Genomic DNA, 25,751 nt, shown 5'->3' on the forward strand with positions numbered 1-25,751 from the left:
TAGTCTGAAATCAGGTGCCATCTGTCAAAGAGAGTTCCAAACCTCTGCCATCCTTTGTGTGTGGAAAAGTTTTCTAGTTTTACTCTTGAAAGGCTGGATCTAACTGTATTGATTATGTCTTTAGACGCCCCAAACAACGGAAATAGGTTCAATAGAGCGAAACTATGAGTTCCTCTTAATATCTTGAAAACGTTGATCAAATCAGTCTCAAGTCTTCTAAATTCCAAAGATTACAACCCTTGTGTATAATCTCACCTTGATATTTACCCCTTGGAGTCCAGTTATCATTCTGGTGAATCTATGCTGTACCCCCCCTCTAAAGCTGATACTATATCCTTTCTAATGCACGCTTTCCAGAGCTGCTCATGGTAACTCCAGGTGCGGTCGAACCAGGGCTTTACGTAGCAAAGCATAACTCGTGCTCCCTTGTATTTCAGTCCGCTGAGGTATGAACGTCTGCATTCCATTAGCTTTTCTGATTATAACCTGTAAATAACGTCATTCTAATACATCAGCATCTTCTACTCATGCTGGATATTGAGCGGGGATTGGGGGGTGTTGACTGTAGCAGGATACCTGTAGTTTCTTCAGTGCGAGAGAGGCATAGCACCACAGCGCAGTCAGTTCCTGCAAGGGGAATGAAAAATCCTCCATTTAAGATGGAGATTAGAAGAATATTTTTCTCTCTGAGGATAGTAAATCTTTGAACCTCACTTCCCCAGATAGTGGTGTAGCAGGGTCAATGAATATTTTTAAGGCAGAATATTTTTTGCAGTATTTTAAGTTGTAACTAATAGATTTGTATATTCCAATTTCATTGCAATTCACTATTTAGCTTTCCACATTAACTTTTCGTTTAGAAATTCTTTCCCTCAATAGTTGCCAAGTAAATAATTTTTATGCAAGGACTGAAACATGAAGACTGAAACATTTTATGCGAGGACAGAAACAGGAAAGGTGCAGTCACTATGCTGGGGGTGTACTACAGGCCACCCAACAGCCCACGGGAAGTGGAAGAATGGATACGTCAGGAGATTCTGGATATGTGCAGAAAAAATAGGGTTGTTGTAGTGGGAGACTTCAATTTCCCTGGTATAGACTGGAAAGTGCTTAGGGCTGGGGGTCTGGACGGGGAGGAAGTTGTAAAATGCGGACTGGAAGGTTCTTTGGAACAGTATGTAGATAGCCCAACTAGAGAGGGGGCTATACTGGATCTAGTTCTGGGAAATGAGCCCGGTCAGGTCGTCAAAGTTTCGGTAGGGGAACATTTGGCAAGTAGTGACCACAACTCTGTTAACTTTAGGATAGTAATGGACAAGGACGAGTGTTGTCCTAAGGATAGGGTGCTAAATTGGAGGAAGGCTAACTATAGCCGGATTAGGCAGGAATTGGTGGCCGTTGATTGGGAGAGGCTGTTCGGGGGTAAGTCCACGTCTGGCATGTGGGAGTCTTTTAAGGAACAGTTGATAAGGCTGCAGGATAGGCATGTGCCTGTAAAAAGGAAGGATAGGAAAGGTAGGATTCGAGAGCCGTGGATAACCAGGGAAATTGAGGATCTGATCAAAAAGAAAAGAGAGGCGTACGTTAGGTCCAGGCAACTGAAAACAGATGGAGCTCTGGAGGAATACAGAGAGAGTAGCAAAGAACTCAAATGGGGAGTTAGAAGGGCAAAAAGAAGTCACGAAATGTTCTTGGCAGACAGGATTAAGGAGAATCCTAAGGCATTTTATTCATATGTTAGGAACAAAAGAATTGTCAGGGAAAAAGTTGGACCTCTCAGGGACAAAGGAGGGGAATTATGCTTAGAACCCGAAGGGAATAGGGAGATCCTAAATGAATACTTTGCATCGGTATTCACAAAGGAGAGGGATTTGTTGACTGGGAGTGTCTCAGAGGGGGAGGTGTTGACCCATTAGAGAGAATCTCCATTACAAGGGAGGAAGTGTTAGGTTTTTTAGGTAACATTAAAACTGACAAATCCCCAGGGCCTGATGGCATCTATCCTAGACTGCTCAGGGAGACAAGAGATGTAATTGCTGGGCCTCTGACGGAAATCTTTGTCTCTTCATTGGACACAGGTGAGGTCCCTGAGGATTGGAGGATAGCGAATGTGGTACCGTTATTTAAGAAGTGTAGCAGGGATAACCTGGGTAATTATCGGCCAGTGAGCTTGATGTCCGTGCTAGGGAAGTTGTTGGAGAGGATTCTTAGAGATAGGATGTATGTGCATTTAGAACGGAACAATCTCATTCGTGACAGACAGCATGGTTTTGTAAGAGAGAGGTCGTGCCTTACAAATTTGGTAGAGTTTTTTGAGGAAGTGACAAAAATGGTTGACAAAGGAAGGGCTGTGGATGTCGTCTACATGGATTTCAGTAAGGCATTTGACAAAGTCCCTCATGGCAGGTTGGTTAAGAAGGTTAAGGCTCATGGGATACAAGGAGAGGTGGCTAGATGGGTGGAGAACTGGCTTGGCCATAGGAGACAGAGGGTAGTGGTTGAAGGGTCTTTTTCCGGCTGGAGGTCTGTGACCAGTGGTGTTCCGCAGGGCTCTGTACTGGGACCTCTGCTATTTGTGATATATATAAATGATTTGGAAGAAGGTGTAACTGGTGTTATCAGCAGGTTTGCGGATGATACGAAGATGGCTGGACTTGCGGATAGCGATGAACATTGTTGGACAATACAGCATAGAAATAGAAAGAAATCATAGAAACCCTACAGTGCAGAAGGAGGCCATTCGGCCCATCGAGTCTGCACCGACCACAATCCCACCCATGCCCTACCCCCACATATTTACCTGCTAATCCCTCTAACCTACGCATCTCAGGATTCTAAGGGGCAACTTTTAACCTGGCCAATCAACCTAACCCGCACATCTTTGGACTGTGGGAGGAAACCGGAGCACCCGGAGGAAACCCACGCAGACACGAGGAGAATGTGCAAACTCCACACAGATAGTGACCCGAGCCGGGAATCGAACCCGGGACCCTGGAGCTGTGAAGCAGCAGGATATAGATAGGCTGGAAAATTGGGCGGAGAAATGGCAGATGGAATTTAATCCAGATAAATGCGAAGTGATGCATTTTGGAAGAACTAATGTTGGGGGAAGTTATACAATATATGACAGAGCCATCAAGAGTATAGAAACACAGAGGAACCTGGATGTGCAAGTCCACAAATCCTTGAAGGTGGCAGCACAGGTGGAGATGGTGGTGAATCAGGCATATGGTATGCTTGCCTTTATAGGACTGGGTATAGAGTATAAAAGCTGGAGTCTGATGTTGCAGCTGTATAGAACGCTGGTTAGGCCACATTTGGAGTACTGCGTCCAGTTCTGGTCGCCGCACTACCAGAAGGACGTGGAGGCTTTAGAGAGAGTGCAGAGAAGGTTTACCAGGATGTTGCCTGGTATGGAGGGTCTCAGCTATGAGGAGAGATTGCGTAAACTGGGCTTGTTTTCCCTGGAAAGACGGAGAATGAGGGGAGACCTAATAGAGGGGTGTACAAAATTATGAAGGGTATAGATAGGGTGAACAGTGGGAAGCTTTTTCCCAGGTCGGAGGTGACGATCACGAGGGGTCACGGGCTCAAGGTGAGAGGGGCGAGATATAACTCAGATATCAGAGGGATGTTTTTTACACAGAGAGTGGTGGGGGCCTGGAATGCGCTGCCAAGTAGGGTGGTGGAGGCAGACACGCTGGCATCGTTTAAGACTTACCTGGATAGTCATGAGCAGTCTGGGAATGGAGGGATACAAACGAATGGTCTAGTTGGACCAATGAGCGGCACAGGCTTGGAGGGCCGAAGGGCCTGTTTCCTGTTCTTTGTTCTTTTAAGCATGGCCTTTAAGCAGATGGGGGATTAGTTTCACTTAGACGGCAGTCAGTGCACCTCTGTTGACTAACTGCCAAACATCTTGCTAATTGTACCACTGTAATTACGCCTAAGTACATATTGTTGTGTAGTGATGCTAATGTGACAGAATGCTAATTTAGAAAAATGAAGCAAGTTAAGATGTTACAAGGGACTTGAAATGTTTTAAAATTATTTCATGCCTCATTGCCTTATGAAAAATTAAAGTTGCAATTATGCCGTGTGCTTAATAACACACAAAAAGTGATTGATTGATTCCCAATAAATAAATAAAAAATGAATCCACCGTAACGATCCATCAACTTGTAAATGTTGTCAAGCATCCAAACCATAAATTCCACTGAGAGTTGGTGTGTATATTGACAGCCACTGATGACAATACAATCTGAATTGATGGCTTGAGGTGCTTTGGGATGTCCTTTAGTTTGTGACAAAGTGTTACAAATTTCCTGTCTGTCTTCGATGCGCTCTGAGATTCAGTGATGCCGGTTACTCCAGTAAGTACACTGCACATCTTGTGCACTCAGACGTGTAGCCATGCTCACCAGTATCTAACCGTATGATGGCAGGACCTTCTGGCATAAATGCAAGATTCCCCTACATTTCTAACTGAATACTGTGGGAGTTATTTTCACCTTTTGACCAATATCAGACCAGCCACGCCTCATCCACCTCTCCTGAATGCTTTTTGTATTGATTTCTCAGTTCTTGCCATTATCTGATGTCCTTCCAGAGACATTGTGGAGATGCCGGCGTTGGACTGGGGTGAACACAGTAAGAAGTCTCACAACACCAGGTTAAAGTCCAACAGGTTTATTTGGTAGCAAATACCATAAACATTCGGAGCGCTGCTCCTTCGTCAGATGGAGTGGAAATGTGCTCTCAAACAGTGCGCAGAGACACAAAATCAAGTTACAGAATACTGATTAGAATGCGAATCCCTACAGCCAGCCAGGTCTTAAAGGTACAGATAATGTGTGTGGAGGGAGCATTCAACACATGTTAAAGAGATGTGTATTGTCTCCAGACAGAACAGCTAGTGAGATTCTACAAGCCCAGGAGGCAAGCTGTGGGGGTTACTGATAATGTGACATAAATCCAACATCCTGGTTTAGGCCGTCCTCATGCGTGCGGAACTTGGCTATCAATTTCTGCTCAGCGACTCTGCGCTGTCGTGTGTTGTGAAGGCCGCCTTGGAGAACGCTTACCCGAATATCAGAGGCCGAATGCCCGTGACTGCTGAAGTGCTCCCCCACAGGAAGAGAACAGTCTTGCCTGGTGATTGTCGAGCGGTGTTCATTCATCCGTTGTCGTAGCGTCTGCATGGTTTCCCCAATGTACCATGCCTCGGGACATCCTTTCCTGCAGCGTATCAGGTAGACAATGTTGGCCGAGTTGCAAGAGTAGGTACGGTGTACTTGGTAGATGGTGTTCTCACGTGAGATGATGGCATCCGTGTCAATGATCCGGCACGTCTTGCAGAGGTTGCTGTGGCAGGGTTGTGTGGTGCCGTGGTCACTGTTCTCCTGAAGTCTGGGTAGTTTGCTGCGGACAATGGTCTGTTTGAGGTTGCGTGGTTGTTTGAAGGCAAGAAGTGGGGGTGTGGAGATGGCCTTGGCGAGATGTTTGTCTTCATCAATGACATGTTGAAGGCTCCGGAGGAGATGCCGTAGCTTCTCCGCTCCGGGGAAGTACTGGACGCCGAAGGGTACTCTGTCCACCGTGTCCCATGTTTGTCTTCTGAGGAGGTCAGTGCGGTTTTACGCTGTGGCGCGTCAGAACTGTTGATCGATGAGTCGAGCGCCATATCCTGTTCTTATGAGGGCATCTTTCAGCGTCTGGAGGTATCTGTTGCGATCCTCCTCATCCGAGCAGATCCTGTGTATTCGGAGGGCTTGTCCGTAGGGGATGGCTTCTTTAATGTGTTTAGGGTGGAAGCTGGAGAAGTGGAGCATCATGAGGTTATCCGTGGGCTTGCGGTACAGTGAGGTGCTGAGGTGACCGTCCTTAATGGAGATGCGTGTGTCCAAGAATGCAACCGATTCTGGAGAGTAGTCCATGGTGAGTCTGATGGTGGGATGGAACTTGTTGATGTCACCATATAGTTGTTTCAGTGATTGCTCACCATGACTCCAAAGGAAGAAAATATCATCGATGTATCTAGTGTATAGCATCGGTTGAGGGTCCTGTGCGGTGAAGAAGTCTTGTTCGAACCTGTGCATGAAGATGTTGGCATATTGAGGTGCGAATTTGGTCCCCATGGCTGTTCCGTGTGTCTGGATGAAGAACTGGTTGTTGAAGGTGAAGACATTGTGGTCCAGGATGAAGCGGATGGGTTGTAAAATTGCATCTGGAAACTGGCAGTTGACGGCATTGAGTACTGAGGCCGTTGCAGCAATGCCATCATCGTGGGGGATGCTGGTGTAGAGGGCCGAGACATCCATTGTGACGAGGAGTGCTCCTGGTTCAACTGCTCCATGTGCGCTGAGTTTCTGTAGGAAGTCCGTAGTGTCGCGACAAAAGCTGGGGGTTCTTTGTACAATGGGTTTCAAGATGCCCTCGACATAGCCGGAGAGGTTCTCGCACAGGGTTCCATTGCCTGAACCGATGGGACGGCTGGGTGTGTTTGCCTTGTGTATCTTTGGGAGGCAGTAGAGATCTCCAACGCGTGGAGTACGTGGGATGAGAGCACGGAGGGTGTTTTGAAGGTCCAGATCAAAGGTTTTGATCAGAGTGTTGAGTTGACGGGTGTGTTCTTTAGTTGGATCTGTGGGTAACTGTCTGTAGTGTTCCTTGTTGTTCAGTTGTCGGTACACTTCTTTGCAGTAATCCGTTCTGCTCAGAATGATGATGGCCCCTCCTTTGTCTGCTGGTTTGATGACAATGTTGCGGTTGGTCTTGAGAGCATGGATGGCATTGCGTTGTGCTTGGGTGATGTTCGGTGCTGTCTTGTGAGTGCGGCTGATGAATTTGGTGTTGACGCACCTCCTGATGGCTTGGGCATACATGTCAAGTCGAGGGCAGCGGCCATCCCCACACCCCCACTTCCTGCCTTCAAACAACCACGCAACCTCAAACAGACCATTGTCCGCAGCAAACTACCCAGCCTTCAGGAGAACAGTGACCACGACACCACACAACCCTGCCACAGCAACCTCTGCAAGACGTGCCGGATCATCGACACGGATGCCATAATCTCACATGAGAACACCATCTACCAGGTACACGGTACCTACTCTTGCAACTCTGCCAACATTGTCTACCTGATACGCTGCAGGAAAGGATGTCCCGAGGCATGGTACATTGGGGAAACCATGCAGACGCTACGACAATGGATGAATGAACACCGCTCGACAATCACCAGGCAAGACTGTTCTCTTCCTGTGGGGGAGCACTTCAGCAGTCACGGGCATTCAGCCTTGGATCTTCAGGTAAGCGTTCGCCAAGGCGGCCTTCACGACACACGACAGCACAGAGTCGCTGAGCAGAAACCTGATAGCCAAGTTCCGCACACATGAGGACGGCCTAAACCGGGTTGTTGGATTTATGTCACATTATCAGTAACCCCCGCAGCTTGCCTCCTGGACTTGCAGAATCTCACTAGCTGTTCTGTCTGGAGACAATACACATCTCTTTAACCTGTGTTTAATGCTCCCTCACCCACATTGTCTGTATCTTTAAGACCTGGCTGGTTGGAGGGATTCGCATTCTAATCAGTATTCTGTAACTTGATTTTGTGTCTCTGTGCACTGTTTGAGAGCACATTTCCACTCCATCTGACGAAGGAGCAGTGCTCCGAAAGCTAATGGTATTTGCTACCAAATAAACCTGTTGGACTTTAACCTGGTGTTGTGAGACTTCTTACTGTCTTCCAGAGATGGCCAGAAAAATCCGGTAGGGAGATGAGGCTAGTGTGACACATGAAGCTGCTTTAACTTTTAGATAACCTGAAACATAGAATCATAGAATCCTGAATGCAGAAGGAGGCAATTCAGATCATTGAGTCTTCACTGACCACAATCCCACCCAGGCCTATCCTCACAACCCCATGCGTTTACCCTAGCTAGTCCCCCTGACACTAACGGGCAATTTAGCATGGCCAATCCACGCAACCCGCACATCTTTGGCGTGTGGGAGGAAACCGGAGCACCCGGAGGAAACCCACGCAGACACAGGGAGAACATACAAACTCCACACAGACAGTGATCCAAGCCAGGAAACGAACCCGGGTCCCTGGTGCTGTGAGGCAGCAGTGCTAACCACATGGGCAAGATTGTGATGGTTTTCTCTTTTCTAGCAAGCTTTTCTCCTGAATGATGTTACAAATCAAACGATAGATATGAAGAGCAGGGCTGATTTTATTCACCTTGTTATAAAGGCAGGTCAGGGCCTTTCATGCATCGGTGCAGATTTGATGGGCTGAAGGGCCTCTTCTGCACTGTAGTATTCTGTGATTAAAGAGTATGCTTTTAAACTATTAATGTTAACATTTGGGTGCATATTTAGGATTTACTTCTAAATGTTTGGATTTTTTATTAAAAGAACACCTCTCCGAGCTTACAACAGTTCAATTTACTGACATCCTGATTTGCATTTGATTCTATTAAAGGTGGGATATTTTGCTTCAAACGATCTGAATTGGATAGGCATCGCGAGCAAGTGCATGTTATATATTTACAGAGCAGCTGAAAAATGCATTCAGGATGTAGTGTTCAAAAAAACAATAACTTGAGGACCTGTACACAAAATCATGGGATGCTAAGATTGGTGTAGATAGTGATTATTCGTGAGGGGGTTCCATCGTGCATGGGTCACTTTAACTAAAAATATGTTATTTTAGAGCAGGTCAACTGCTTTCCAATTTTATTTGCAAGTGAAGTAAAATTGTTGCTGTTTATTTTTCCCTCCAAATTTGTAAGCAACAATGGCTTGACTTCATCTGATTGGAAAAGCTGGCATAACCTATCTTTGCAATTTTATGGTTTTTGCTTCTGTCAATTATGGAGCAGTGTTGATAGCTGGGGATGTCTGCCACTCGGGCACTTTCCCTTCCAGCTAAAGAAGATTAAGATGTAATGCCAAACTCTTGAAACCAAGTAATTGTAACGAAGGAAAGATTACTTTTCTCTTGTGTCTTCTCCCAAAAATCTCCACAAATTCAAGTTGATGTGTGACCGATTCATTTCAGTGAAACCTCAATGATGTTTCTTGTTGTAAATAGACATTTGAAGACTTCAGGAATGATAAACAAGCGGTGGAACATCAGCAGAGGATTGTGGACATATTGCTCACAGTAAGAATTTGACAAAATCACTGCACAGCTTCCTCAGAGTTTAGCTTTGTGTTAATAGAGTAAATTATCATTCCATTTTCACAGGATTGAGTTGTTTCCGTCAAGCAAAATAATCTTAAATTTCATTACTACTGTAAATGGAGGACCAGAACAGAAATTGCTGCTAAATTATTTCACTCAAAAAGCTTCAAATAAAGATGAAAGATGATTCTGTGCTGCTTCATGTCATTTCCCCTCTCTCTCTCTGCCAGATATATCCTTTAAACTGTCTTTTTCACCTTTGACTAACATTTCTAACATGTAAAATGAGGTTTCTAATGCAGTAAGGATAAACACGTTAATATTTGCGCAATAACAAGATTAAATTTTAAATTATTTTTGCCTCCTTGAGTACTTTTTTCTTTAAAGTTTTATTTGATGACATGATCCTCTCTGAAGCACTTTGGTTTGTAGTTAACTTTCCAGCAGCTTTTGCTGTGAGTATGCAATCCCCTGGATGTCACAGTCTGAGCAAGTCAGGGCAGCAGCATTCCTCAGTGTGTTTCAGGATAATTGTACGTTACAGTACAGAAGGCTCTTCAGACCATGAAGCCCATGCCTGGTCTCTGCAGAGCACTCTAGTCTGTCCCATTCCCCAGCTCCGTACCTGTAACCCTTTAGGTTTACTCCCTTCAAGTATCCATCCAGTAACCTTTTGAGATAATTCATTACGTCCGCTTCACCCACCCTTGTAAACAATGTGTTCCAGGCCGTTGCTACTTGCTGTGTTTTTAAAAAAAGTTCTTCCTCACTTGCCCTCTACATCCCTTAGCCAAAACCTTAAATTTTGGTTGCGCAGTGCTCGTACATTCAGCTAATAGGAGCAACTTCTCTTTTTCTACCTTTCCTAAATCTCAGAATCTTGTACACCTCCCTCAAATCCCCCATCAGTCTCCTTTGCTGCAAGAGGGACAACCCCAACTTTGCCAATCTAACTTTGCCACTACAATCCTTCATGTTTGGTAAATCTCCTCTGTGTACCCTCTCAAACACCCTCACATCTTTCTTAAAGCGTGGTCACCAGAACTGGATGTAAGAGACCTAATTGATTAAGGTTCAGCAGAACCCCCCTGCTTCTGTACTCAATACCTGTTTATGGAGCTCAAGATCCCATTTGTTTTGCTAGGTATTCAGTCAATATGTCATCGGCACTCAGTGTATCCGAATAACCTGTAGTTTTTTTCAATCAGATAAAAGAAAAATACTGCAGGTGCTGGAAATCTGAAATATAAACAGAAAGTACTGGGAAAGCCCAGCAGGTCTGGCCGCATCTGTAGAGAAAGAAATAGAGTTAATGTTTCGAGTTGGTATGACTCTTCTTCAGAGTTGAAGTGAAGGAGAAATGTGATGGATTTAACACTGTTAAAGAGAGAGGGTGGGCAGAATAGAATGTTGGGGATATGTGGGAGCTAGGAAAGATTTGACAAAGATACCATAGACACAAGACAAAGAGAATATTAATGATAGTGTTAAATAAGACCATAAGACCATAAGACATAGGAGCGGAAGTAAGGCCATTCGGCCCATCGAGTCCACTCCACCATTCAATCATGGTTGATTTCAACTCCATTTACCCGCTCTCTCCCCATAGCCCTTAATTCCTCGAGAAATCAAGAATTTATCAATTTCTGTCTTGAAGACGCTCAACGTCTCGGCCTCCACAGCCCTCTGTGGCAATGAATTCCACAGACCTACCACTCTCTGGCTGAAGAAATTTCTCCTCATCTCTGTTCTAAAGTGACTCCCTTTTATTCTAAGGCTGTGCCCCCGCGTCCTAGTCTCCCCTGCTAATGGAAACAACTTCCCTACGTCCATCCTATCTAAGCCGTTCATTATCTTGTAAGTTTCTATTAGATCTCCCCTCAACCTCCTAAACTCCAATGAATATAATCCCACGATCCTCAGACGTTCATCGTATGTCAGGCCTACCATTCCTGGGATCATCCGTGTGAATCTCCGCTGGACCCGCTCCAGTGCCAGTATGTCCTTCCTGAGGTGTGGGGCCCAAAATTGCTCACAGTACTCCAAATGGGGCCTAACCAGTGCTTTATAAAGCCTCAGAAGTACATCCCTGCTTTTGTATTCCAAGCCTCTTGAGATAAATGACAACATTACATTTGCTTTCTTAATTACGGACTCAACCTGCAAGTTTACCTTTAGAGAATCCTGGACTAGGACTCCCAAGTCCCTTTGCACTTTAGCATTATGAATTTTGTCACCGTTTAGAAAATAGTCCATGCCTCTATTCTTTTTTCCAAAGTGCAAGACCTCGCACTTGCCCACGTTGAATTTCATCAGCCACTTCTTGGACCACTCTCCTAAACTGTCTAAATCTTTCTGCAGCCTCCCCACCTCCTCAATACTACCTGCCCCTCCACCTATCTTTGTATCATCGGCAAACTTGGCCAGAATGCCCCCAGTCCCGTCATCTCGATCATCTAAATACTAAAGAAGATGCTAATAGTGGCAATAAACAGTCAGACAGCAGAATGTGTTACTATCAGATCAAGGATCAGCACTCTGTGAAGTTTAAGAACAAGTTACAGATTAGCCCTGTGGGGGAAGGGAGTTGGGATTTCTTTTAAGAAAGTAATCAAATTGGAGGAGAGAGTTCATGGTCTGAAATTGTTGAACTCAATGTCAAGACCAGAAGGTGTATTTTTTATCTTTAGCTATTATCTTCATCATGGAGTGCCGATGTTTGCTTTACTAGTTCTGCACAAAGATATCTGGCAAAACCTTTTACTGAGAACTTGAAAAAGCAACTGGCACATTTGATTCAAATCACAATAACACTGACTGGAGTTACATTGTGATTCAGGCTGAAGTTTCTTTTGGTAATGTTTTGCACTCAAATTAATTTTCAAGATTAGTTAACTGTTTGCCAAGTTGCATATTACACTTGTGATGCTACATTTCTCGACTCAGGTTCAGTGGTTTTATTTTTGCCTTTTTTAACCTTCCTCTCCATCCCCTTTCTCATCGAGTCATAGAGGTTTACAGCATGGAAACAGGCCCTTTGGCCCAACTTGTCCATACTGCCCCTTTTCTAATCCCTAAGCTAGTCCCAATTGCCCACATTTGGCCCATATCACTCTATAGCCATCTTACCCATGTAACTGTCTAAATGCTTTATAAAAGACAAAATTGTACCTACCTCCACTACTGCCTCTGGCAGCTTGTTCCAGACACTCACCACCCTCTGTGTGAAAAAATCGCCCCTCTGGACACTTTTGTATCTCTCCCCTCTCACCTTAAACCTATGCCCTCTAGTTTTAGACTCCCCTACCTTTGGGAAAAGATATTGACTATCTAGCTTATCTATGCCCCTCATTATTTTATAGACCTCTATAAAATCACCCCTAAGCCTCTTACGCTCCAGGGGGAAAAGTGGCCAAGTCCATTCAGCCTCTCATAATTCAAATCCCGGCAGCATCTTTTCGGTACTCTTTCTAGTTTAATAATATTCTTTCTATAATAGGCTTATTATAGAGTTATTATTCCTTTCCTTTGCATAAGATGGAGTAAAGTGTCACCATGAAAATGTTATTTTGTGATGAGACTGAATCACAATTGTTCGAAGGCAGTGAGAGTTCTGCAGATAGCTTTTTATTTGTTTGCTGCTTTTCTCTGTGGTTGATGTTTCTGATTGCTTCCTGCAGGTGATGGTGGAGAATTCGGACTTCACTCCGTCACAGGTTGGATGTCTCTTCACCTTTTTGGCACGGCAGCTGGCAAAACCTGACAACACGCTTTTTGTCAACAGGATGCTGTTTGATCAGGTAAGTTCTGAGCATGTGCGAGCATCAATGTTGTATGCAAAGCTGCTTGCTCTTGAACTCTTTTTCTGGGCTCTCTGTCCTGATCAGATTGCCATAAGATCTAGGAGCAGAAGTAGGCATTTGGCCCATCGGGTCTGCTCCGCCATTCAATGAGATCATGACTGAGCTGATGTGATAATCCACAACTCCACTTTCCTGCCTTATACCTGTAACCCTCGATTCCGTTACTGATTAAAAACCTGTCTATCTCAGCCTTGAACACACTTAACGACCCAGTCTCTACAGCCCTCTGCGGGAAAGAATTCCACACATTCACTCCCCTCTGAGAGAAGAAATTCCTCCCCGTCTCTGTTTTAAATGGGTTAGCCCCCTTACTCTGAGATTATGTCCTCTGGTCCTAGACTCTCCCACAAGGGGAAACAACTTCTCAGCATCTACCCTGTCAACCCCCCCGAGAGTCCTAAATGTACCGTGTTTCTGCATGGAATGTCAACGTTTAAGTCTCCTGGTATTCTGTATTGGCAAGAGGAAGGGTCAATAAGTCACATTCTGTGCCTCCCACTTCAGTTTCTGTTGTTCTCACAGCTTTGCCAGCCCGTTGAAGGTGGTTGGCGTGTACAGGGGGATTTGGTGCTGTGAAAGATGTGAAAGCAAAACATCTTTCTCGACTTTCTGGACAGAGGTTGACGCTGTGCTTTTGAAAATGGGAGTAAAGATTTTAAAATAGTTTTTTCGGCTCTTCCACTGAATGCATCTGGGAATGCATGTTGTTGTATCTTTTAGGTTCTGGAATTTCTGTGCAGTCCTGATGATGAATCGCGGCATGCTGAACGGCAGCAGGTAAAAACAGTGTTGATGTGTTTGGATATTTAACTGGATTGTGCCAGAACACAATTTTCTGATTTCTGAGGCTGTGTTTGAATTTCCCAGTGATCCATTCATTCGTTGGAGATGCAGTCAGCTGTGAACTGACAGCGCTAGTCATTCTCGACACCTGGACCGTTCTGCCAAATTCTGTAGTGGGTCAGCTAAAACCTCATCTAATCTCAGAAAGTGATCTTAAAATTTGGAAAATCATGGAATTGTCGAATCCCTGCTGTGCAGAAGGGATCAGCATCTACATAGAACATAGAACAGTACAGCACAGAACAGGCCCTTCGGCCCACGATGTTGTGCCGAGCTTTATCTGAAACCAAGATCAAGCTATCCCACTCCCTATCATCCTGGTGTGCTCCATGTGCCTATCAAATAACTGCTTAAATGTTCCTAAACTGTCTGACTCCACTATCACTGCAGGCAGTCCATTCCACACCCCAACCACTCTCTGCGTAAAGAACCTACCTCTGATATCCGTCCTGTATCTCCCACCACGAACCCTATAGTTATGCCCCCTTGTAATAGCTCCATCCACCCGAGGAAATAGTCTTTGAACGTTCACTCTATCTATCCCCTTCATCATTTTATAAACCTCTATTAAGTCTCCCCTCAGCCTCCTCCGCTCCAGAGAGAACAGCCCTAGCTCCCTCAACCTTTCCTCATATGACCTACCCTCCAAACCAGGCAGCATCCTGGTAAATCTCCTCTGCACTCTTTCCAGCGCTTCCACATCTTACCCTGCCTGGCTCACATCTTCCCACCCCTCTCCCCCTCACTTCCCCCCTCCCACCTCCCCCACCCTCCTCCCCCACTCTCCTCCCCCTTCACTCCCCCCCCTTCACTCCCCCACCCTCCTCCCCCCCTCACTCCTCCCCCATCCCCCACTTTCCCCCTGTAACAACCCCCCCCTGCCCCAACCAGCCCCCTGCCCAATCCCCTAGTGCGAGTGCGGCTGGAAAATCCCACCCCATATCTTTGGATAAAGTTGACCAGGGGCAGCATGTAGATTAGGAAGAGGAGGGTGGGGGAGGCACGCATATCTCATTTGGAAGTTCCGGATTCAAACACTTAAAAGAACGGCAGAACAGCTTTGAAGAGGATTAAACATTCAGTGTAGAGCCTTTTATTAAAAATGCGCAGAGACAGCAGGTAATAAATAAAGGAACATATGAATGCGCCAAAGATATAACCTGCAGTTCTATTATTTATTTCCCTAATAAAAGCTTTTCTATTTTGGTTGTTCTGTAGGTCCTTCTGGAGTTGCTTCAAGCTGGGGGAATTGTACAATTTGACGAGGACAGACTGATGACAATGGCTGAGAAAGCTGCCTTGTGAGTTATGAGTTCGACTCAATTATAACCCTATTTCTTAGCAAGAAAAGTTTAAGCATTTATTTTTTGGCTGTGATTGGTATTTTCACTGCTAATGGGTTTGATATTTTTACCCATTCGAGAATCAGAAGGTAATTTGCATATGAAATAACTGCATTGTCAGTTGTTCCTTAGAAGTCTTTTTTTAAGATGTGCCTCGGGCTCTGTAATGAGGCACGTGTTTACTGTATAAACAGGACATCTCCCCGGGGAACGTCTCGCTGTTTTTGATCCGTGATAAAAGATATCATTACTCATTCTCGCCTGCAACACTTCTGAATCCTTCAGACTTCCAAACTCGATTGCAATGTCTGTAACATCCCCTTTAGAGCAGTGTAAATTAGTGGGTAAATTTTTCAATTTAGTTTATGATTGTAATACTAAGTACCAACAAATCTCAGTTTTGTTTAGTACCCAGGTGACATAGTCATCATATCTTCCCACTTTGTTTCTTCACAGCTGGGAAGCCCTGTAAATAACAAGCCAGCGATTAAAATGAGTGAAAATTCAGATCCCGTGCCTGCTATAGTTAGAGTTTTAATAATGCCAGGTTAAAGTCCATTTATTTGGTAGCAAATGCCATTAGCTTTCGGAGCGCTGCTCCTCCGTCAGATGGAGTGGAAATCTGCTCTCCATTACGGATCACAGCTAATGTTGTACCTTTGTTTAAAAAGTGTGTAAATTCAGACCAGTTAGCCTAATCTCAGTGGTGGGAAAATTATTGGGAATTATTCTGAGGGGCAGGATAAATCTTCCTTTAGAAAGATATGGATTTATCAAAAGCAGTTAGCGCAGATTGGTTAAGGGAAAGTTATTCTGGCTAACATTGAATTTTTGAGGCGATAACAGAGAGGCTTGATGAGGTTTTTGCGCATTTGATGTACTCTGTATGGATTTCAGCAAGTTTGTGATAAGGTCTCACATGACAGACTAGTGACAAAGGCAAAGAGGATCCAAGGTAAATGAGCAGTTTGGATGCAGAATTCGCTCAGAAGCTGTAAGCAAAGGGTTAAGGTTAATGGGTATTTATGTGACTGGAAGGTTGTATCTGGTGCGATTCCGCAGGGCTCAGTACCGAGTCCTTGCTTTATTGTGGCATAAATCAATGATTTAAACTTGAATGTGGGGGATATGATCGATAAATTTACAATTAAGTTAGAAAAATGATATGCATTCTCCCACCACTTCATACAATCCCTCCCGTGCAGAAGGGGAGCCATTCAGCTCATCGAGCCGGCACTGGCAACAATCCCGCTCGGGGCCCTATCCCCATAACCCCCATGTATTTACCCTGCTAATCCCCCTGACATTAAGGAGCAATTTAGCATGGCCAATCAACCTAACCCGCACATCCTTAGGAAGAAACTACAGCACCCGGAGTAAACCCACACAGACGCAAGGAAAACGTGAAAACTGCACACAGTGACCCAAGGCTGGAATTGAACCTGGGTCCCTGGTGCTATGAGGCAGTGGTGCTAACCCCACTGTGATGCCCACTTGGATGGCTGAACAATCAGCAAGGACACCACCGATTGTGCACTGTCTAGGTTAATGTTTCATATGTCAATGATGAAAAGGGAGGATAAAAAGTGCGGGGAAATATCAAGGGATCAGTAAGGTGAGCAAAGTCATGGCATCTGAACTTTATTCCACAGAAATGTGTAGTAATGAATTTGTGGAAGGCTAACAAGGCGAGGGAATATACAATAAATACTTGACTGCTGAGCAGTGTAGAGTAACAGAGGGAGCCTTAGGTGTAGGCCCACAGATTCCTGAATGGGCTGGACAAGTAGATAATGTAGTCAAGACAGCTTTATTTTTTGATTTGATTTATTATTGTCACATGTATTAACATACAGTGAAAAGTATTGTTTCTTGCGCGCTATACAGACAAAACATACCGTTCATAGAGAAGGAAAGGTGAGAGTGCAGAATGTAGTGTTACAGTTGTGGTTAGGGTGTAGAGAAAGATTAACTTAATGCGAGATAAGTCCATTCAAAAGGATGACAGCAGCAGGGAAGAAGCTGTTCTTGAGTTGGTTGGTATGTGACCTCAGACTTTTGTATCTTTTTCCTGATGGAAGAAGGTGGAAGAGAGAATGTCCGGGGTGCGTGGGGTCCTTTATTATGCTGGCTGCTTTGCCAAGGCAGCAGGAAGTGTAGACAGAGTCAATGGATGGGAGGTTGGTTTGCGTAATGGATTGGGCTACATGCACAACCTTTTATAGTTCCTTGCAGTCTTGGGCAGAGCAGGAGCCATACCAAGCTGTGATACAACCAGAAAGAATGCTTTCTATGGTGCATCTGTAAAAGTTGGTGAGAGTCGTAGCTGACGTGCCAAATTTCCTTAGTCATCTGAAAAAGTAGAGGCTTTGGTGGGCTTTCTTAACTATAATGTCGGCATGGGGTGACCAGAACAGGTTGTTGGTGATCTGGACACTTAAATACTTGAAGCTCTGAACCCTTTCTACTTCGTCCCCATTGATGTAGAAATGTTCTCCTTTACACTTCCTGAAGTCGATGACAACCTTCTTCGTTTTGTTGATATTGAGGGAGAGATTATTGGTTTATTAGTGGAAGTCTCGTGTCTGAGGATATAGCTGGTATACTGGGTCTGTGGCAGGTGGTGAGGGAACCAACAAGAGAGAAAAGGAAATTTGACCTCATCTGTACCAACTTGCCTGCCACTGATGCAACTGTCCATAACAATATCGGTAGGAGTGACCACTGCACCGTCCTTGTGGAGACAAAGTCCCGTCTTTGCTGTGAGGATATCCTCCATCATTTTGTGTGGCACCACCACCATGCTAAATGGGTTAGACTTGTACTGAGATTATGCGCTCTGGTCCTAGACTCTTCCAGACGGGGGAGAAAAAAACCTCACAACATCTACCCTGTCAGTCCCATATTCAGCTACTTCCTCAATGATCTTCCTTCTATCATAAAACCAGAAGTGTGGATGTTCGCTGATGATTGCACAATGTTCAGTACCATTCGCAATTCCTCAAGTATTGCAGTAGCCCATTCCCAAATGCAGCAAGACCTGGACAAAATCCAGGCTTCGGCTGACAAGTGGTGAATAACATTAATGCCATTCAAGTGCATCATATGCGAGTTGTGTGTTTTAGCGTGACATGCCTTTTAATTTTCCCTAAAATGATAATGGGCTCATGTCTGTTTCCGTGTGTGCGCATGTAATTATGATCCCAAACATGGATTTCTCACTGCCAAGGACATTTCATGGCCCCTTTTTGCCCTCTTAAGTCCCTGTTTAAGCTCTCCTATTTTGTGTTCCTCAAGAGCGTTATCTGTTTTCAATTTTATGAAATTTATGTATGCCTCCTTTTTCACTAAGCTCACAATCTCTTGTCATCCAGGGTTCCCGAATCTTGCCATCTTTATCCTTCATTTTTACAGGGACATACTTGTCCAAACAGTAAATGGTAGAGCCCTTAGAAATATTAGCATGCAAAGGGATCTAAGTGTGTAGATCCACAGTTCCCTGAAGGTGGCAACTTAGGTGGACAAGGTGGTCAAGAAGGTGTATGGCATGCTGGCCTTCATCGGTCGAAGCATTGAGTTTATGAATTGGAAAATCATGTTGCAGCTGCATTTGGAGTATTGTGTACAATTCTGTTCGCCACACGACCGGAAGGATGTTGATGCATTGGAAAAGGGTGCAGAAGAGATTTACCAGGATATACCTGGTTTGGAGGATATGGACTATCAAGAAAGATTGAACAAACTTGGATTGTTTTCATTGGAGCGTCGGAGGGTGAGGGGGACCTGATAGAGGTTTACAAGATTATGGTAAGCTTGGATTTAGTGGATAGTCAGAGTCTTTTTCCCAGGGTCGAAGGGTCAATTATTCGGGGGCATAGATTGAAAGTGAGAGGGGGAAATTTTAAGAGATGTAAGGGACAAGTTTTTCACACAGAGGGCGGTAAATGCCTGGAATGCGCTGCCGGAGGAGGTGGTGGAAGCAGATTCTATAACAATGTTCAAGAGGCATCTGGATAGATACATGAATAGGCAGGAATAGAGGGATAGGGACCACATAGAGGCAAGAAAATATTAGATTAGAGAGGCATCCGTGTTGGTGGGACGAAGGGCTGTTCCTGTGCTGTACTATTCTTTGTTGGATTTCACAAACTAACCTTAAGTTACTCGTATCTGAATCGATCGGTAAGTCTGCGTTCTTGTTGTAAGGATGCAGCTACAGATAAGAATATCTGTGCAGTGTAGTTTATTTAGCTACCTGGCATGATACCTAGTTTCAAAATCCCACATAAACAAAGTAATTCAGTGTTGAGCAGAGATATCAAGCTAAACACATTAGATTTCCCTAACCTATTTACACTGAGGAAATTTATTAAAGCCTTGTCTTTGAATTCCAGAGCGAAAGTATCATGACAAGGTATAAAGAAGTTTTTTCACACAAAGACATATGTGATTTCTCTCCTTGTGCCTTAAAAAGAATCTTAAACCAGTTAATTTAAATAAATACTTGAGGGTTGGCAGAATAATGTGATGAGGCCGAAGGTTATAACGTGCTATGTAGCAAATTCTGCTTAACCACGTGAGACATTACATATACATTGGATGCATTTGAAATTGTGTATGTTGGCATCACAGCCAGCACTTAATAACCATCCTATTGAAATAGCACTTTTACCTGAGACAATTTGACAATTCTCAAATCTTGTGACACTTTGTAAAGTGTCCATCCTGTCTGTTTTGAAGACTTTCATTAATTGCTGTTCAGCAGGAATAAAACCAGATTCTTCCCCGCCAGAAAAGAAATGTCATGTGCTTTGATAATGTCTGGAAATAATTGAGAGTAAACATTTATGTCAAAAACACAAAGAGCAGCTCTCTGCTTGTAATTATCCCGAAGATCAACTCTGCTTTGAATCTGAAAGTAATTCTGAGGCCCACATCATGATGTGTCTGGAATCTACATCTGGTTTTGACAGCTCTCTTTCACGTCAGCAGTCCTGAAACTGATCCTGTCTGAAACTGATGTATTTTGAAGTTTATCAGGAGAGTTTGACAAGCCCCTTGATTTACAGGATTGGGGACACATTGTTTCCTCCTGTTCTGTTCCTCTTCCTCTGCTTTTTAAGTTAAAGTTTGGTCATATGAAGAAGATTTAAATATCATTGTTTAAACTAAAGGAAAACATTGTGAAAATTGGAAATAAAAACAGTAAAAACACTCTGAAGCTCTATGGAGAGAGAAATAGAATTAATCAACAAAATCTTGTTGGTGTTTACGCCAACGGGATATCATAGTCCCACCAGTGGTGCACCCCCACCGCGAGTTTCCTGGCAGCAAGGGGGTGCGTTCAATGTGAAACCGCATTGGCAATGGTGGGTCCATATGATCCCACCGGCAGTGAGCAGCGTACCGTCACCCACCGTGGCCAAACACGCTGTGGAGGGGAAGGAAATTCCTACCCAATGTTTCAGGGTGAGGATCTTTCGCCAGAACTGTTTGACCGTTGTCTTCGTTTCTGTTAGAGGAATGATTAAGTATGCATCAAAATATAATCTGTTTCAATTTCAAACTATGTTTGTTTTCCTATGTTATGGGAAGCACTGCTGCCTCACAGTGACAGAGACCCGGGTTCGATTCCCGGCTTGGGTCATTGTTTGTGTGAAGTTTGCACATTCTCGCCTTGTCGGCGTGCAGTTCCTCCGTGTGCTCCGGTTTCCTCCCACACTCCAAAGTTGAGGAGGATAGGTGGATTGGCCATTGTATATTGCCCTTTAGTGTCAGGGGGACTAACAGGGTAAATTCGTGGAGTTACAGGGATAGGGCCTTCATTGGACTGTTGTTGGTGCAATCATGAAGGGCCGAATGGCCTTTCTGCACTGTAGGGATTTTATGACTTGCTGAGTTAGAATTTAGAATTTTTTTGACAGTATTTGCATGACAACAACAACTTATATTTATTTACTAAAGTAGAGCAACCCTTGTTGCTTCACAGGAGTGAGTATCGTACACAATTTGACACTGAGTAACATATGATATTGGAGCAGTTAGATTTTAAGGATGTAGAGGGGCAGAGAGATATACGGAGGGAATTCTAGGGCTTGGGACCTAGTCAGATGGCCAATGATGGTGCAATTAAAATCATGCATGCTCAGTGAGGCAGAGTTCGAGGAGTGCCGATATGTTGGAGGGATGTTGGTTGGAGGAAATTAGAGATAGGGAGGGGTGAGCCATGATGGGATCTGAAACAGGAATAGGAATTTTAAAATGGAGGTATTACGTAACTGGAAGCCCATGTCGGTCAGTGAGCTCAGGAATGATGGGCAAAAGGGATTCGATGCCCGTTGGGACACAGCAGCAGAGTTTTGGATGACCTCAAATTTGCAGAGGGTAGAATGTGAGAGAGCAGCCAGGCGTGTGTTGGAATCGTCAAGTCTGGAGGTATTAAAAGGCATGGATGAGGTTTCAGCAGCAGATGAACAGAGACCTGAAGGGGAATTGGGAGAATGTTAAGGAAGTGGAAGTACTGATGGTGCAAAAATGTGATTAGAAACTTATCTCGCTCAGATATGATACCCAAGTTGCAAACAAGCAGCTTCAGCCTCAGGCAGTTATCAGGCAGAGGGCTATAGTCGGCGGTGAGGGAATGGAATTTGGAGCGGGGACCAAAGGCAATGTCTTAATTAATATTTAATTGGAGGATCCTTCTGCTGATCATACTGCCTATCTGACAATTTAAAAAGCATGGAGTGGTTGAGAAAGGTGGTGTCTGTTTCTGGTGTGGGCGTGTCATCAGCATACATGTGAAAATTAACATGATTCTGCATGTCAATGAGAAGGAGTTAAAGTTTAGATCCTTGGGCCAGAGTGTGGGGGTGGGAAAATAAATCCATGGCAGGCGGTTCAGAGTAGCTAAGAATGGAACTAGGCGATTGTAGTTCCATGCGAGGTGACCGTGGAAAGCCATTGGAGGACAATGGTACAGTTGATTGTGCAAGAAGGATGAGGAGGGATCATTTACCTTTGCCAAAGTTACATGTAAAACATAGAAAAACTACAGCACAAACAGGCCCTTCGGCCCACAAGTTGTGACGAACACATCCCTACCTTCTAGACCTACCTATAACCCTCCATCCTATTACGCTCAATGTACTCATCCAGGAGTCTCTTAAAAGACCCTATTGAGTTCGCCTCCACCACCACTGACGGCAGCCGATTCCACTCGCCCTCCACCCTCTGTGTGAAAAACTTACCCCTAACATCTCTCCTGTACCTACCCCCCAGCACCTTAAACCTGTGTCCTCTCGTAGCAGACATTTCCACCCTGGGAAAAAGCCTCTGAGAGTCCACCCGATCTATGCCTCTCAACATCTTATACACCTCTCATCCTTCGTCTCTCCAAGGAGAAAAGACCGAGCTCCCTCAGCCTATCCTCATAAGGCATGCCACTCAATCCAGGCAACATCCTTGTAAACCTTGTAAAATAACCCTTTACTCAGTGGTAATTTTTCTTTGAGCCAGAATGTTGTAGGTTGTGCTCAATTCCAGGCACTAGAACATCTAATCTAGTCTGACATTTCAGTCAATACTGAGAGAGTGTTGCATTCATCTCACTGCTGTTCCCAGTGTGTGCAAATTGACTCTGAGATGTTTGCTCATAGAGCAGCAATGACATTACTTTAAAAGCGGTTCATTGGTCCTGTGGTGCTTTGACGTCACACAAGGTGTTATATAAATACAATTTATTTTGGTTTTTTTTCTTTCCTTTGTTCCTTTGCCAGAATTTGTATTTCAGAGCAGATGTAGGAATGACTACAACAGTTATAAGATTAAAATGTGCCTCAGTATTGATGTAAGTCAGCCGGATGCCAGATAGCATCTATATATAGCTTTGTGTAGATTTACAAGGACAGTGTGAGCGTTCCAATCCTGTTTATTTTTAATTAGAAGGTGTGCAGTAATTTTCTAGTTGGAATGCTGGTTGTGAAAGTAAGCTCACAATGTGCAGAGAGTCTTACTGTTTGAAGAATACTGAAGAATCTAATTTTATTGAATTGCTCTAATTTGATTGTGCACAGTGTAATAAATTCTATTCCATAGCATTACCGCACAGGGACAGCTGTTACAATCCGATTTGATATTGTAACTGGGCGGAAGGATTCCAGAATGGAACCCTGAAAGAGTGTAACTTTTACTTTTTTTATATGAAACATGGAGGAACTGTGTCATGGGACTGCTAATTAGTTTTAACAACATACATGAAAAAATAGGAGGAGAATACTCCTCTACTCTCCCTCACCTTAACAATTACACACAGATTTTAAGATTAACACGTATTACAGTGTACAGCTCAAGCTACAACGGTCTCAGTAATACAACATCCCTTTAAACACACAGATTGGCTGTGGTCAAATACACACACTCCACTCTGAACTCGTTAGTATCTGTAGATTTCTCCTCAGAATCCCCCCAGATGATTGCCACTTGAGAGCTTCCAAACTCCACTCCCAAAAACACACTTTACAATCTTCTCTCCCAGTTAGAAAGGACACCTGGGTGTCTTTGAGCCAGAATGGGCTGAATGGCCCCCTTCTATGCTGCAGAATTTCTATAGTTTCTGTGGTTCTAATAGTGCTTTCCCTTAGTGGTTGGCATTCCAAAATCCTCATAACTCCAGTCGTCTTAGACATTCTTTCTGTCCCCAGTTCCCTGGTTATCTGGATTGTATCTTGTTCCTTAGAAAACCTGTATCTTTGTAACTCCCTTGTCCTGTCCACCTTTTCCTGGCAGAGTTGAGAGATGTTCGCTCCCCAGTGCCCTGTCCCCAACTGCAATAATGTCGAGCTACAACTAAAACTTAAAAACTTAAAAACTTTTCTACCCTTCAAAGAGCCTCCAGTGACTATCATATATTTGTGATATCAGTTTTTGGTCTCTTTCACCAGTGAAAATTTTTTTTCTACTTCTCCCTTATCAAAACGCTTCATAATTTTTCATACTGAGTTTCTAGAGAGAAAAAGTCCGGCCTGTCGCGTCTTTCCTGATGTGTAGGATCTCTCAACTCTGCTCTCATTCTTGTAAAAACTAAAATTGATCTCCAGAGAAGAGTGATATTGAGTCCTTCCTGTCGGTGGGATTTTCTGGTCCCACTGACAGAGTTGCAGGTTTCCCGCCGGCAGGGGGTGATTCAATGGGGAACTCCACTGACAGCAGCAGGACCAGAAGATCCCATCGCCTGCCAACAGCTGGCTATCTCCCGTCACTGAGAATCACATTGGGGAACGTGTTAGGGTTGGGTTGGGGGTGGGGGGGGGGGGGGGGGGGGGGGGGTGGGGGGGGGGGGGTGGATGGTGCTAGAGTATCCCACCCATTGAGTTCAGATGGGAGAAAACAGTTAAAAGTGATTGGATACATTGGAGAGAAGGGAGTCATTCCTGGATTGCGTTTGTGTACTTCAGAGTCTGTTGACAGAGTGGATTTGATAAGAGATTTGAGAGAAGGGTGTCAAGCTTCCCGGACATGGATGGCACTTGGTACAGGGACATTCAAAAACGAAAAGTCATTTCTTAACGCTCCCACATTTTCTTCAACGAAAAAACTGAACAGGATGAGATTTGAAACATGTATATGGGGGTAAATTATTCAGTCCCACCCTCTGCAGGAATCGTCACAGGCGGAACGGAATATTTGATGGACCACTGAAGGGATGGGAATTTCCGGTCTCTCGGTGGACTGAACTGGAAAATCCTGTTCATATTTTCCAGTTATTAATGTTTGCTGTGAAGTGTTTATATTACACTCGTTTGTGTGCACTAGATTTATAAATGATATCCAGTGCCTGTTGTAATTGCTGGATCAGGGCTGTTGCTTCTGTGCTTGTTCTAGAGTTGGAGAGGTTGTCGCAAACCCATAATCAGAGGTGAGGGCTGGAGTGGATAGAAACTCAATTCAAGTTATTCAAATCGGCAAATCAGATTGGAAATGGGAAGCTGAACTTCAGGGAGCAACCAAATCCCAGGATGGAAGGATTATTGATGGATGTGAAACCAGGGAGGGTCAAGGCAAAGTGAACATTTGTAGAACCATAGTAAGTTTCTGCACAGGAGTTTGTTTGGCTCATTTTGATGGGTGTTTGCGAGAGACCGTCTAATCCTTTTTCCGTAACGTAGAATTATAGAATCAGTACAGTGCAGAAGGAGGTCATTCGGCCCATCGAGTCTGCGCCAGCCAGAATCCCATTCAGGCCCTATCCCCATTACCCCACGCATTTACCCTGCTAGTCCCCTTGATGTTAAAGGTCAATTTAGCACGGCCAATCCACCTAACCCGCATATATTTGGAGTGTGAGAGGAAACCAGAGTACCGGAGGAAACCCACGCAGACATGGGGAGAATGTGCAAACATCCACACAGACAGTGACCCAAGCCAGGAATCGAACCCAGGTCCCTGGCGCTGTGAGGCAGCAGTGCTAACTAACCACTGTGCCTCTGTGCAGCTTCCTGTGCATTGCCAAGGAGG

The 25,751-nt window shown here is 44.4% G+C and overlaps 1 protein-coding gene across 6 annotated transcripts in view; it reads left to right on the forward strand.

The window, feature by feature from the left end:
- vps8 (VPS8 subunit of CORVET complex) overlaps positions 1 to 25,751 on the forward strand; it is a 651,220-nt gene that overhangs the window by 143,230 nt on the left and 482,239 nt on the right. For all 6 annotated transcript variants that reach the window (XM_078229111.1, XM_078229112.1, XM_078229107.1 and 3 more), the window contains 4 exons: positions 9,098 to 9,169; positions 12,871 to 12,990; positions 13,774 to 13,830; positions 15,115 to 15,197. In XM_078229111.1, coding sequence (XP_078085237.1) covers positions 9,098 to 9,169; positions 12,871 to 12,990; positions 13,774 to 13,830; positions 15,115 to 15,197 — 332 coding nt within the window. The remainder of the gene's footprint in view (positions 1 to 9,097; positions 9,170 to 12,870; positions 12,991 to 13,773; positions 13,831 to 15,114; positions 15,198 to 25,751) is intronic.

This window comes from Mustelus asterias, chromosome 14, assembly GCF_964213995.1.
Source record: "Mustelus asterias chromosome 14, sMusAst1.hap1.1, whole genome shotgun sequence".
Classification (NCBI taxonomy): domain Eukaryota; kingdom Metazoa; phylum Chordata; class Chondrichthyes; order Carcharhiniformes; family Triakidae; genus Mustelus; species Mustelus asterias.